At 37.7% G+C, this 14,691-nt stretch overlaps 1 protein-coding gene across 4 annotated transcripts in view; it reads left to right on the forward strand.

Moving 5' to 3' along the window:
* Window positions 1-14,691, forward strand: part of smap1 (small ArfGAP 1) — a 168,093-nt gene that overhangs the window by 90,211 nt on the left and 63,191 nt on the right. Inside the window, exons 5-6 of one of the 4 annotated variants that reach the window (XM_065296649.1) lie at window positions 3,259-3,330; window positions 4,793-4,873. In XM_065296649.1, the coding sequence (XP_065152721.1) occupies window positions 3,259-3,330; window positions 4,793-4,873 (153 nt within the window). The remainder of the gene's footprint in view (window positions 1-3,258; window positions 3,331-4,792; window positions 4,874-14,691) is intronic. The other 3 variants (XM_065296650.1, XM_065296652.1, XM_065296651.2) reach the window with 3 other exon arrangements.

Below are 14,691 nucleotides of genomic sequence, written 5' to 3' on the forward strand. Positions count from 1 at the left end.
AGTATTGAAATATTTGCCTGCAAACTTAGTTTTTAGCAAGTGTTACAACTAACCACCTGCCTGTTACAATTAACCCCACCTATGGGGTAAGTTGTAACATTTGCACTTCTGTCACGTTTGGTGTAATTGTCCAAGAATGGTAAATACTAGAAACAAACTTCAAATGTTCATTTTAAGCATAGATGTTTGTGTTGCTTGTGTAATATAATTAATCAAACTCAAATATTTTTTGAATGATTGAGCCAAAACCAAAAAGCATTAGGGGAGAGCGGGGCACAGTAACATAATATAAATTGTACATAAATATACAAATGTATATACACATGTAAATATTTCTTAAATATATACAGTATGTTGTTGTCAGTTCTTGATTCTTCTTTTTTATTTTGGACGTTGTGTTCTGTAATAAAGCTTTGATTTGATTGATTGCTATATGTTTCATCGCAGCAGTCCAAAGTTATAATAAATAAAATTCATAGCACTCGCACATTATATTTGTGAATACAATCACTACATTTTTCATCTGTATGGGGACATAAAGTAGTTGGAGACATACCACATGCTCTTGAATCGAGACCTGCAGAATTTAGAGGCCAGTTCTTCCACTCCAGAGTTTGCAGTGGAAATACACATAATGGTTTCAGATTGGATGGGTGGAAATGGTCCTTTGTCTCTCTTTTCATCTTTCCATTTGGGATCGTACTGCCACTTAGGTGATGATACAGAGGTTGAGTAAGAACCTTGGCCCTGACCCAGACATGCCCTCCCTCCCTCGATCTTTCATGCACAGAGAGAAAGAGCCTTTGTGGGATTCAGTGTAGGGGCACAGTCATCTATCTGCCCCAGGGCCAATGGTAGACAGCCTTAAAAACTGCCCCCCAGCAAATGAAAGGAACACAGTGAGGGGGAAACAGAAGACCACCAAAGAAAGAAAGGGTCAAAGAGGTTCTGATTAATTGCAGTGGATGATAAAGCAAGCGTTCACAAATTACTCAAAAAGTATCTGTCCAGAAAGTGTAAGAGGTGAATTTTTATTTTTAAAACCTGTTTCAAATGCATTGCATTGAAACAGTAGGTATGGTTAATATTGCTTAACAAAAATAAATACTTTACTTGAATACATAATGAGTGCCTTGGTCTGTCTATGCAGGTTTTGCCATGTAATCACATAGGAAATTAACATTCACGCTCCAAACGCATTTATATAGTTTTGTGCCTTTTGGTATTCCATACACTGTCAGCTATCAGTCATATGAACTGTATACAGTCAGACATGACTGCTTTTCAGCCTCATTTCCAGGAAAATATCCTGAATCACCTCTGAAATCTTTTAATGTAATCAGTAATTGAAATGTTTCAGGTCTGGATTGTCATTCCTCAAACAATGCCCTTCCACACCAGACGCTGAAATTCTTAATGACACTGCAAAAAGATTTCCATTAACCTTGACTGGGCTTTATATCTTTGTATATGTAAACGTATATGAGCAATCTTTTGAAGCATCACTCTGCGTCTGATTGATGCAGTTATTTGCTGTGGCTACACTTGTGAGGTAATTGTATTGATTTGAGGCTGTCTTGCCTATGGTGTTTGATGTACTCCTAACTGCGGATTCTGCAGATGGAGTCATTTTTTACATTATAGAGTCTTCGACATCTCTGAGAGTCTGTGCTGTTTAAATTGTGTTTTGAGAATTGGTTTGCTACTTGTGTAACTACGCCAACATGTGTGACAAGATATGGTGTTTCTTTTCAAACCAGGTAAAGGAATTGTTTGTAATAAATGTGTTATTACATATAATTATTTATGTATTTTCATTCAAAAATATCTGAACACCCTTAAACAAGATCAGTTTGTTACAACATTTTATCTCATAGCAAGAAGGTCCCTGTTTCGAACCCTGGCTAGGTCAGGTGACCTCTCTGTGTGGAGTTTGCATCTCCCCTAACATGTATCAATTAACTTGGGTATGGATCAACCAGTTCTCGCCATGAATACCATAGCCATAGATACTAAAATGGCATTAAAGGATTAGTCAATTTTCTTAAAAAAATCCAGATAATTTACTCACCACCATTTTATCCAAAATGTTGATGTATTTCTTTGTTCAGTAGAGAAAAAATTATGTTTTTTGAGGAAAACATTCAAGGATTTATCTCATTTTAATGGACTTTAATGGACCCCAACACTTAACAGTTTTAATGCAGTTTAAAAATGCAGTTTCAACGCAGCTTCAAAGGATTCTAAACAATCACAAACGAGGCGTAAGGGTCTTAGCAAGTGAAACAATTGTCATTTTTCACAAGAAAAATAAAAATATGCACTTTTCACAACTTCTCTTCTTCCTCAGGCTGTTTGACGAGCCAGCGGGACCTCCCTAATTGCGTAATGACGTGGAAAGGTCACATGTTAAATATATGAAACGCACATTTGCGGACCATTTTAAACAATAAACTGACACAAAGACATTATCATTCGACATACAACAACGTCGGAACGGTCCTCTTTCTCCACACTTGTAAACACTTGGGGCATAGTTTCGCATACGTGACCTCTTGACGTGATGACGTATTACATGAGGTCGTGCTGGTGCGTCACAGGACCAGAGATATACGAGAAGTTGTGGTTTAAAAGTGCATATTTTATATTTTTCTTGCCAAAGAATTTATTGGGGTCCATTAAAGTCCATTAAAATGAGAAAATCCTGTTTCCAATTTCTTCTCGACTGAACAAAGAAAGACATCAACATTTTGGATGACATGGTGGTGTTTATCTGGATTTTTTTTAAGAAAATGGACTAATCCTTTAATGCCATTTTAGTATCTATGGCTATGGTATTCATGGTGAGAACTGGTCAATCCATACCCAAGTTAAATGATACACGTTAGCTGAGGGGCAATTTTTTTATGAAAATGGACTAATCCTTTAAAAATAAACAAACAAAAATTTTTGTATTAAGCATAAATCTAAAAAAAAATTATGATGGCAAAACATTTTTGATGGGTGCTTTATTTGAAACACAACACACAAATGTGTGTTTGTGTGATGTAGCTGTATAAATTGCGCATTTCCCTCATTCCCGTAGGCTGAATAATTAATCGGTGTTTGGGGTTTGATCACTGCAGCCTATTAATCCTGGTTTCTCTCCTTCTGCTTCTTCTATTTCCCCTCATCCTACTTTATCTCATTCTCTTTCAATTGCTCTCTATTACTTGGCTTCTCTTTCATCGTCCTGTCTCTCCTCTTTCACCCCTGCAGAAGTCCTCTGATGCTGCTTTGCCTTCAGTATCGTCACCCTCTTCGCAAGCGGCTGAGAAAAGCAAGCTTGAGGTACTGTAACGCGTGCTTCTGTGTATGATGCTCATCTGTGCTGCTAAATAACACGAGTATCTTAGGCTGCATCCCAATTCCCAGTTTAGCGTAAGTGTGTAGTGTGCGCATAGTGTACTATTTCTAATGATTGATTTGTGTATCCATGCATGCTTTTCGGGTAATTTCCAAACATTTGGCTCGTTGGCCTGCGTGAGTTTGCCCGCCAAATGGACTCTTTGGGGAAACCGGTTAATTTTTTGTTACAATTTTGTTTGATGGAGGTGCTAATGATGCAGGAAAGGGTAAGTCTGTAGAAATCACGCAGAATGGATCAGATTTGTTGATGAAAACTGCTGTGGTTTTGTTCAAGTGTGTTGCGTCTGTGCTCTGCTGTGGAAAGGAATCAATAGCACAGCTCTGTCAGCATGCAGAGGGGAAATGGAATAATCAATGTGCCCATAAAGAGCTCCAAACGGCCAATCCGCACCTCACCTCCAGGCCTGTTCTCCATTTGTTCTGTCTGGGTGTAATCTTAGTGCTGGCCAGACACCGCCTCGTCGCAGAAAACCCGCTCTGATCCCTCACTCCCACACCTGAACTCTTGCATTTTTGCTGCAATTGATTTGCAGTGAGAGAAGGGTTTGATATCAAGGCCAGGCTTTTATGATGGATTTGTTTGCCATTACGGTGGACCTTTAATGCACCATATATACGGTTTGCAGAGGCTTTTAACAGACAGAGTGCATCATGTGATTACTTTGAAAATATGTTGTTTTAAGCCCCAGTAGCCATGTATTTAACCATTCCACTCTAGCTGTTAAAATAGTCCAACTTTTCAAACTGTGTCGAGACCTCAGACATCTGTTACATTGAACTGTGCTGAATCTTTCTGTCATTTAACCAATTAACACATTACAGAGACCTTTAAAAAAATTGTCATTCAGGCGATCCACGGCTCGTTTGTCGTTTTTGTTGTTTTCTTTTTTTTATTCAGAGGAATTTGCATGCACTTTGTACACCGTTGCTTTTAATCAAGCTCATTGGATTATTCACATTCACTGATTCATACATGGCACATAGCCGACTTCCTTTCAAACATCTTGATGGATGAAGCACACATGAATAGACCAGAACACAGGTTTGAGACAAGCTATTTGGTGCCTTATTGAAAGTGGTCTTCAAAGGGGTTATTTTTAGACTTTGTCCTAAATAGGATGCTCAGGGCAACAACAAAAAACTGTAAGATGTGACACAATATCAAGAGACATCATCTGTCACCGTAAATAAAACACCTCAACGTTGATTCATTGTGCACTTGAGAAGACAAGTGACCATGCCTTGTTTTTTCTTTTCTTTTTTTTCTTTTGTTGTGTGTTAAAGCATGATGTACTCGTGTGTTTTTGTGTGTGTGTGTGCTCGTCTTTCCTCTGAGTGAGGTTGGTCCTGACACTGCATTTTTTGTTCTCTCATTTTGACACAGAAGGAAAGAGAAAAGAAAAAGGAGGAGAAGAAGAGGGAAAAGGACACAAATAATGGGAACAAGCAAGCAGCTTTTGAGAAGGTAATCGACTTCATTACTCACAAAATAACACTAAGCCATTACCCCTTTTAATGAGAGCTGTATTTATAAATCATTGTAAATGAGGAGGTTCTGTTTGAAAAGCAGGTTACCCGATACTGGACCATCAGCCTCACCCTGAATTTCTTAAAGGAAAAGTGTACCCAAAAATCAAAATAGGTCATATCAGGAAAGGGAGGGATTATCAGTCATAATAACAAGAATTTCAATCCATTTTACTTTGAAGAGTATCAATTTACTAAATTTACGATTTGACCTTTGGTGTGTAAGTGTGTGTTAGTACGTTAACCATATGGAAAGGTACAAATCCCAAAGTAAACAATGATGCTTGTTATCTTCTTTAACTTAAATCTCTTATCTTGGACTACAAACACACAGATTGTCAGCAACAGTTAACTTCCTTGGCCTGTTGACATGTACACGCCAGTCATTATCATAATTCGCCCGCTTCTAATTTACAGTTTATAAGACGTTTATGTTTTCATATTTGAAGAATTTACTACGGACTAAACCATGATTCAAACGAGTTTTGAGCGTGCAAAGTAGCGCTTGTTGTTTGTCGTTTCTACAATCACAAATGAAGACATGGTTTTATGTTTAAGTATCCTTACCTTACCAATCTGCTACGTTCTGCTCAAGCCACGCTGGTAAAGTTGATCGATCAGATTGGTCATCTGCATTTTCTTTATCAGATTTAGCTTGTATTGATAAGGTAGTAAAGGCGATATTAACTCCTGTCAGTGTTGAGGCCAATCACAACGTACTGGTTAACAATAATGTACGTTATGTGGAAAATCATGCTTCACAAACCACGCGGACAGATTGTATTACAGCAAATTAATTTTGGTTCCAAAACCAGATAACTCAGTTTTTTATTTTTCAAAAATCTTGCTTTTTTGATAGCATTCCAATTGATATCAATCAAACTGCAGTTTGTTTTGATTTAAGCATTCATCAAAAAAAATATATAGCTTAATTGCACAATAAAACACAATAAAAACATAACATAATAATATACATGTTTTGAAAAAATGTTTAAAAACTGAGTTCTCTGGAATTGGAACCAAACTCTTCAAATACACAAAGTTATGTTGTTTTTAGCAATGTAATAGGGGCTCTTTAATACCTTAATTATTTTTTGTGTGTTGTCTTGGTCCTTTTGATGTTTGCTTTTGCTAATGAGAGGCAGGTTTGGTAGCAATTATTTGGCAAAATGTGTTTACTCCCCTGTGAGCATTTTTCACAGTCTTTTTAGTCTTTCTAGAGAGAGTGTTCTGCCATATAGTGCTCACAGTGGCAAAAAAGAGATTGGTTTGTTGTGCAAACAAGCAAACACTTAAATGTGCTGAAATGTGCACAGCAGCAATAACTTAAATTATGCATCCAGTCAACATTTATACATACACGGATCACAGAAAAACCTCTGAACAAGCATATTATATTTGTACTTGTGTAACAATCTGCTAACTCCAGGCTCTTTGCCTCAATTGAGGCTATAGAGACTTTTTACAACCAAGCTCAGACACACAAGTACAAACATTCCCCTCCCTAAAGCACAGTTTGGGGTCATCTGGCATCACAATATAGAAAATAAGCTTCAGTAAATGGCAACTGTGCGTACAAGAGAAATGACAGTGTGCGAGTCATTTGGAAACATGGCTATTGTCATCTCGCTGTCAGAGGACCAATGGTGATATTTGATTGACAGCTAGTTGGGTGAGGATCTGTGGCCTTGACTGAGAGTAGAGGGCATAGTAGTCTCTGTCTCTCTCTCTTTCTCTCTGTCTCTCTCTATTTCACTTACATACAGACACAGACACGAGACAGAAATGACACAAGTGTGAGTTGTTTCAACCATGGGTCACGGTGGGGAAGATTGGAAATGCTGTGCCCTTTGGAAGTCCAGCAGCAATCTTTCGGTTTTTCCACTCCACTGAGTCAAGAATATTCAGAGCCTGTACAAGACGACAGAGCATTAAAGTAGAGTTAGTGCTGCACGGCCACCTCGTGTCCTCGCTTCATCCCCTGAGAGAGGGATGAGATGAAGAGAGAAAAGTGAAAGATAGAGGATTAGAGGAGGGGATCTCTGCAGGCCAGTTAAAACCTTTGTGCCTTACTCTCTCGCCATATGTGACAGCTCGTGTGTGTCCCTCTGCACACATTTAACACATCCACACAGAGGACGTACAGACCACAGAAGACACTACCGTGTTTTTTTTTTTTAGTATTTCAGTATGATGATATCATCTTACATTCTTATTTCAACATGATACGGCAACAATCAATTTTTGCTCTTTCTTTTCCTTGAACCTTGTAACATTATCTATATTTGAAGAGTTTGGTTCCAAAACGCAATAAATCCATTTGGACTAATTTCGGTAAAAATGTGTCTTCTATACTAAGAAAGTAACAAGATGCAAACCACTATTTTCTGTTACAAACTTTCACGTAGCATCTTTAGGTTATAATAACATAAAACTTTCAAATCCATTATTTGATTTACAAAGATTTATTACAAAACTGATTTTTTTTCCTGCAAAATTTTGCAATTGTTTTCAAAATGCTATAAATCTATTGAATCAATATATAAATATGCATTCATCTTTGCCATGTAATATTCATTTAGTTGACTAGTAGTATACACCATTTAAAAAATAAACATTAATGGCATTGTTATCCTTGGGACGTCGTTGCTGAACTTTTTTAACAGCGATCAGCTGTAAAATGTTTAGGTCCTGCTCGATTTTCATTGAGTTTAAGGAAAATAATGGAAAGTTTTTCATAAAATCCCTTGGGGGTCAATGTGTTAGCATGACAGAAGCTTGATGCTCTCAGTAGAACAAGCAACAGCCGGCATTTTTCCATCTCCCAAAGTGTCTCTCACATAAATCATTAGATTTCAAAAGTATTATTATTTTGTTTTTGTTTGTTTGTTGATTACGAAGTACAAAACAGATGAAGAAAACTAGGATTTTGTGTGTATTCAAAGTGCCGCCCTTATTGTTTACAATGCGTGGAATGGTGCGCTGTGATTTAGAATAGAATAGAATAAATCTTTATTGTTCACCAGTGTGGAAATTTTTCTTTGGCTCACCAAACATACAAGACAATAAACATACAGCAACATTTTCCAATGTAATAAAAAAGCGGATTTATTGCATTCGGCAGAGAAGGAGGACTGATGTTATTTGCGGTTTGGGAAAAAAGAGAGAGATGATGACAGAATAACACGGCGGATATTGGATTTTGCGTAAAATTAAGAATTTACTTTTTAATACTGACCAGATGCTATACTGATTTTGGCAGTAATTAATAAAAAAAATGGCGTTTATCGCGATTTGGAACCAAACTCTTCATTTGTTTCTCATTTGGTACTCTTTTTCCTATTGTATTTACCTTATACATATGGGGTGGTTTCCCGGACAGGACTTATCCTAGTCTCAGACAAAATTGCATGCTTGAGCTTCCATATTTTGAAAACACCTTGTACTGACATATCCTAACATATATAAGTGCCATTGTTTTGTCTTAAGATGCACAGTCGCAGGGCTCCAGACTAACTTTTTTCACTAGGAGCACAGTGGCCCCCAACTGAAAATTTTAGGGGCGCAACCAGAAAATTTAGGGGCACACAACGTAAATCAACATTCTAACCAAATATTCACATTTCTACTAATTTCCACTGTATTACTAATAAATACTTGATGATAGATGCAGAAATTACAATGTGCTGTTTCAAATCCAGTGTCACATTTTATTGTGCACTTTTGGAAAAAAAGGTCAAATTTAATGATTGCACATGTGCGACTGGATGTAAAATTCAGTGGCACACACTCAAATTTTAGGGGCAAAATGCCACCATTTGGGGGCAGTCTGGAGCCCTGAGTTGTATTGTTTTTGTAAGGTTTGTAAAAACTACTTAAATGTCCTAATGTAACCAAGGCCTAGTCCTGGATAAATCTAAAACCTGTCTGAGAAATTGCCCCTATGTGCCACCGTTGTTCCCTGAAGGAACTATTTTTTGTTTTTAACTATTTCCATGCAATGTGCTGATAATGACAATTAAGTTGACTTTGACACTAAAAAGTACACAACCCATCCATTTATAAGGGCACTGAAAATCTTGTTTTCTTAAAATTCGGAGACTGCAGCATAAATTAAAGATGGTCAGGTGCAGTACTTACGGTTGTCGTGCCTTTTAAGAGTATTAGCTTTAATAGTCTTTCTCTTCTGTTTTTATACCTCATTTTTGCATTTATTAAAAAATGACATGCAAAAATAAACACATGAGGGACTATGTAATTATAATTTCAGTATGTCAGTATTAACTTGCGAATCAAGGTCCTTGCTAATGCTTGAATTCAGGTTAACTATATACTGATTCATGTTATAGAGATCTATGGAGTGGAGATGAAGTCTAATATTTTATTTCCCCAAGAAGTACATTGACATGCACACACCCCATTCCAAATTTGACATGAAAGCTGGCATGATTTTGTCTGGCCCTCTCTCTCTCTTTCTCTCTCTGTCTCCATTGACTGTAGGCATCATTTCACAGCTGACAATCCGTCAATACTTAATTTGCCACACGTGTCTCTCAAAAGCGTTCCTGCGGATAATGGGGCGCTGTGGCATCCGATGCACATTTTCCTCCTCGACAACCTTCATTTGTTTGTCATTGTCAGTTAATCTCCATACATATTTCCTTTGCCATCAACGACGTGCGCTGGCTTATGTTAAAATCAGCCGAGCGAGGACCTTACAATGATATTCATAGCCTCTTCTAAACCTTCAGTGCTCTGTGTGTGTGTGTGAGATTGTGTTGCCTCTGTTATGCCCCAGCCTGACCTCTGCTTATCCACAGTTTGTGAGAGGCATGTTGAGTTTGCCAGTGCCGTGTGTGTGTGTCTTGGGGAGTGTGAAAAAGAGAAAGCCAGAGAGAGTGTCACTGGCAGCGCTGACCTGAGGTCAGTTTGTAGACTGATTAAATTGGCAGTCTGGCTTCATGTGTGACAATGGAAGAAGACAAAGAATGTGTAGGGAAACAGCCGCAGACCATCAGCTGTCATCTTAACAGAATGAACAAGCAAAGTTGTGCATGTATTTGTACACCACCCTGCAGGCAGCTAAACAAAAATATATATTGAAGAGTGAGCAAATGTGTGTTTGCCTTTCTGAGATGATAAAAAACAAACTGAATTCAGTTGTCTGCTGTGGATGCTGGGCATTTGCTGTTTCTAGTACCGGAAATACAGACAGACTTCACCAGCCTGTTCTTGGTATAATCCGTTAGTAATTTTTTTTCTCCATAACCCCAGGAATCAGGGTTCCCATGGGCCTAGAAATCCTTGAAAGTTTGTGAATCTGGGTGAAAAAATTCAAGGCCCTGGGAAGTTTTTGAAAACGTACATACAAAGATATGGGTCATTGAAAGTGCTTGAATCTATTTTATGCAAGAAGTTTTCTGGAAAAAAAATCCATATTATTCCCTGTGTAGTGTAGGATAATATCATAAAAATTCTAGACTTTTTAAGCACACGTGCTAAACTGTTCGCTTTAAATGCTTATATCTTCTGCATGCGAATGTTGATTCATACCAAAATGCTTTTTTGCATAGTTGTGTTTAGGGATGTTAACCGATGACCGTTTGACCGATGGTTGACCGTATCAACGTTAACCGGTCAAAGTTGTCGGTTGTCGGTTAAAAAAAGGGATCTGTAAATTAGGCTATTACAGTGGACTAAACCCTACTACAGTTAGTCATCTCTTTCTTTCCAAGATCATTTTGTGTGAAGTGAACAAATCCCTCACACTCAGTTTTTCATAACTGGTCTGTTTGTACTTTATAAAACAATAAAAAAACATTTGGCGCGAGGTCACTGCGTTTGGTTTCGCATGCTCACAAGGTTTGCGAAAAGTAAATGCTACAGGCTATTTTTTGATAAATTCCTTTATTCGAATAGTAAATAAAATACAGCAATAAAATAATTAAAATTAAAGTCTCTCCTGGTTGTGTTCCAAATTATTAACACTTATGTCTTTTAGGCTAACAGTATAAAGTGCAGAGTAAGTTTTGTTTCTGTAAATCCTCAGCCATGATTTTTACCACTTTATTAAGTTTTGCTTTGTAGAAAGCATTTCTTTAAAGTGAATTTCGTTTTGTATAAATTGTATCTTAATTTTAATAAATGTTTCATCAACCAAATGCATGTATTTAATAAATAAAAAGCAAATATAGCAGAGTATATAATTACCGGTCCGTGCATGAAGGCGCCAGCACGGCGCGTTTACTTGCATTGCATTGTTAATTAGAACGCACCTCATCATAAATAAATAAAACTCAGCGTAGGCCTATATGCCTCATACAAGCATTAAATATCTTTGCTGCATTTGTTCTAGAACAAACACAGTGCGAGACCTGCTTTGGCCGGTGCGTCTTTTACACATTCTGAAGGTGCCCGTTTAATCCATTGGTTTTATCGTGTTGCAGTCTATTAGGCAACATTCCGCATAAGATGGGTTTAGATTTGGAAATACATTACATCTATATTTCAGTGGTAACAGAAAAGGTAATGATGATCATCCTATGTCTTTATTATTACTACCCCAAACTAAAGCGCAGTCTCTTCTGAGCTGTCATTTTCTTAAATGAGCCGCGGCAATTTTCAAATGAGCTTCACAAACGCCTTTATTTTCAAGTTCAACGCGATCACCTAGTACCTAAACTATTTCGAAACTAAGCACGGCGCCGCGTTTGCGGGACTTATGTTTCGCGCTGTAGGGGATTTAAAAAGTGTTGTGAGGTCTGTGTGTGTGTGTGTGAGCCGGAGGCAGAGCGCAGAGAGGTGCAAGTTGCGAAATTGCAGGCGCGGCTCGAAATGGTAGGTATGTGACAAAAAAATATAAATACTAGAAAATTCATATATAATTATAACCATATGATAGATACTATAAAAGAACTTTAACATGGTTTTTAAATTATTAAAATCGGATAATTATTAAGAAAGTTATGGAATTTTTTATCTCGAAAATTAGGGGGCATTTTGTACCCAATTAAAACAATAAAACTATGAAAAACTGTGACCTCTTCCGCTTGACCAAACACTTTAAAATATCATAACTCATTTCTTGGTCTATTTGCATAATTCAAACACCACATTGTAGGTAATTAAAAGCCCAACAAGATTAAGATGACATCTTTTTAAAAGATATATAAAAATGTTATTATTTTTGATTAACCACTAATTAATGAAACCCAGAGCATCAATCCACGCATATCTTTCCATATGAAATCAAAGCCCTCTCAAATAAAATTGCTGTATTTTTATATATTAAAGAAACATTTAATTGTTTCTTTAATATTTCTTAATTGACTAATAATGCTGGCGAGCAATTTAAATTGTCAGATATTATTAATACATTAATTGATGATTATGTAATTTATCATTCATAAATCAATAAATGCATGCATGTATTTATTTATATGTTTGACAAAATTATGCCAATAATGTAATCTAGAGAGTCTAATCCTTCGTTCTGTATGATTACTTTGAAAAATACTGCACGAATTGATGAAAACGGAGAAGTTTTGGAAGCCAATATGATTGAATGGGCAATTCTGCTTTTGACAACAACGTCACTTGCGGATCTTAAAAAAGCACATGCGAATGTTACAATCAATCCCAAACTTCACCTAATTCAAGTTAAATGTATATTCTATAAAAAGTATTTGGTTTGAAACAAAAAAATACTCGCCTTCATAGAGGATTTCAATGTCAAACACGAGAGAAATTTTGCTTCGCTTATAACTTTCTTCTTACGACAGCTGTCTTGGAAATTCGAACGTGAGAATCAACGTGAGGAAGTAATTTATGTCACTAGTATATGGGCTTTAGAGGTATTCACAAAGCAAAGATATGACAGATTTCCTAAGTCACCAACGTGTCTGGCGCTGAATACCTGCTGGGAACACAGCCGTGGGAACAAAGCGCTCGTGCGTATTACGTCATTTTGTCACATACCTAGAAATGGCTGTTATTTTAAATAGCATAGCATATTTTAAACTAATAGGCCTATCGGTTAACCGGTTTCAACCGGCTAATGAGGCTCGGTGGCCGGTCAAGAAAATTTTTCGTTTTCGCCATCCCTAGTTGTGTTGGACACATTAAAACATCTTGGGTTACGTATGTAACTGTTGTTCCCTGAGAAGGGAACAAGACGCTGCGTCTCCCTTGCCATACTTCCTGCGTCCCTGTAACGCCGTCTTTGGCAATATTTCAGATAGCGATATACTTTCTGGCTCTGTCATTGTCGTTAAGCCTCACCATTAGTTGAATTTGATATACACATTCAGACGCACTTATCCCTGGAAGTGTCCCCAAAGTGTCACCGCAGTGACGCAACGCAAGTTCCCTCGAAAGGGAACTGTACAATGTATCTTAAAAGGTAACACAATGTAACCTTACTCCCACTTGAAATGTGTCCCCACCTTTACTCCTTGAATTTGAAGGTATTGGACCTGGAAAGTCCTTGAAGGTCCTTGAATTTGAAGTTAACTAAGGTGTGGGAACCCTGAGTAATGTAGGATCAATGTTTGGATTGTTGTTTCATGCTCATGAAGGAGGAATGGTAAACAGAGCGGCAGGAGAAGTAAGGCTCATGCACTCATGGGCACATTTTGTGTTGCCATCTTGGCTCACTTGGCACCATAGCCAAGATGAAAACACAACATATAACTGGCAGTTTTGGTTAAGCATGCAAACCGCCAGTGATTATTTTGTGTTTTCATTCTAAACAGTCCAGCTTTACCATTTTAATATGAAATATATGTGTTTGAATTTCAAGTGTAAGTAGTGCATGTAAGCTTTAAGAGGTGAGTGTGCATTCACACACTGAATATGACTTTTAAATGGATCCAGCGAGCGAGATTGAGCAGTTCTCTGTGGGCGAAGTGGAAAGCTGGTTAATCTCTGTAAGTGTATGAAGAGAAATGTGCTGACGGTTCGTGTTAGAAGGAATGAGTGCGGACGGAGGAGAAAAACGCTCAATCCTATTAAACAGCTCACCTGAGCCAGACCCAGACTCCACTAAAGTTACCTTCACCATCACAGCCACCCAGCAAATCTATCTTTAAGCAATCTCTCTCTTTCTTTGTAACCCCCATTATGTTTCCTATGCGGTTTAATAATAAAAAATCTTAGTATTTTACAACAACTAATATTAACTGTATTGGTTGCCATTTTAGTAGCAGTTTCAAGACATTATAGACCATGCATGGCCCTAAATTGGAGTTAACTAACTGCACTTCGATGACTTACCTTTTTTTTTAAATTAATGTTACTAGATTGTGATCGGATTTTCAATCACACCAATAGACAGTCAGTGACTGCCCAGATATCTTGTGTTGTTTCTCATTAATACTCAGTGAGATGCTCATTAGGGTTTAAGTGGAATTAGTATGAAAAGCTCCCTCTTTCTGAGCTAATGAATGTAGATGCAGCACAATTGTTTTCATTTGCAGCGACTCTACCTGAATGCAATCAGTCTCTCTCTCTCTCTCTCTCTCTCTCTCTCTCTCTCTCCTCTCTCTCTCTCCTCTCTCTCTCTCTCTCTCTCTCTCTCCCTCTCTCTCCCTCTCTCTCTCTCTCTCTCTCTCTCTCTCTCCCCCTCTCTCTCTCTTTCTCTCTTTCTCTCTCTCTCGTCTCTTGTACAGATGTGGCCTTTAAAAATGCGCGTCTCTGAGACCAGAATGCCGCGGAGACTTCCGAAATTCTGCGAGATCCCGCAAAAGGGGGGTTCGG

The sequence above is a fragment of the Paramisgurnus dabryanus genome, chromosome 20, assembly GCF_030506205.2.
Source record: "Paramisgurnus dabryanus chromosome 20, PD_genome_1.1, whole genome shotgun sequence".
NCBI lineage: Eukaryota > Metazoa > Chordata > Actinopteri > Cypriniformes > Cobitidae > Paramisgurnus > Paramisgurnus dabryanus.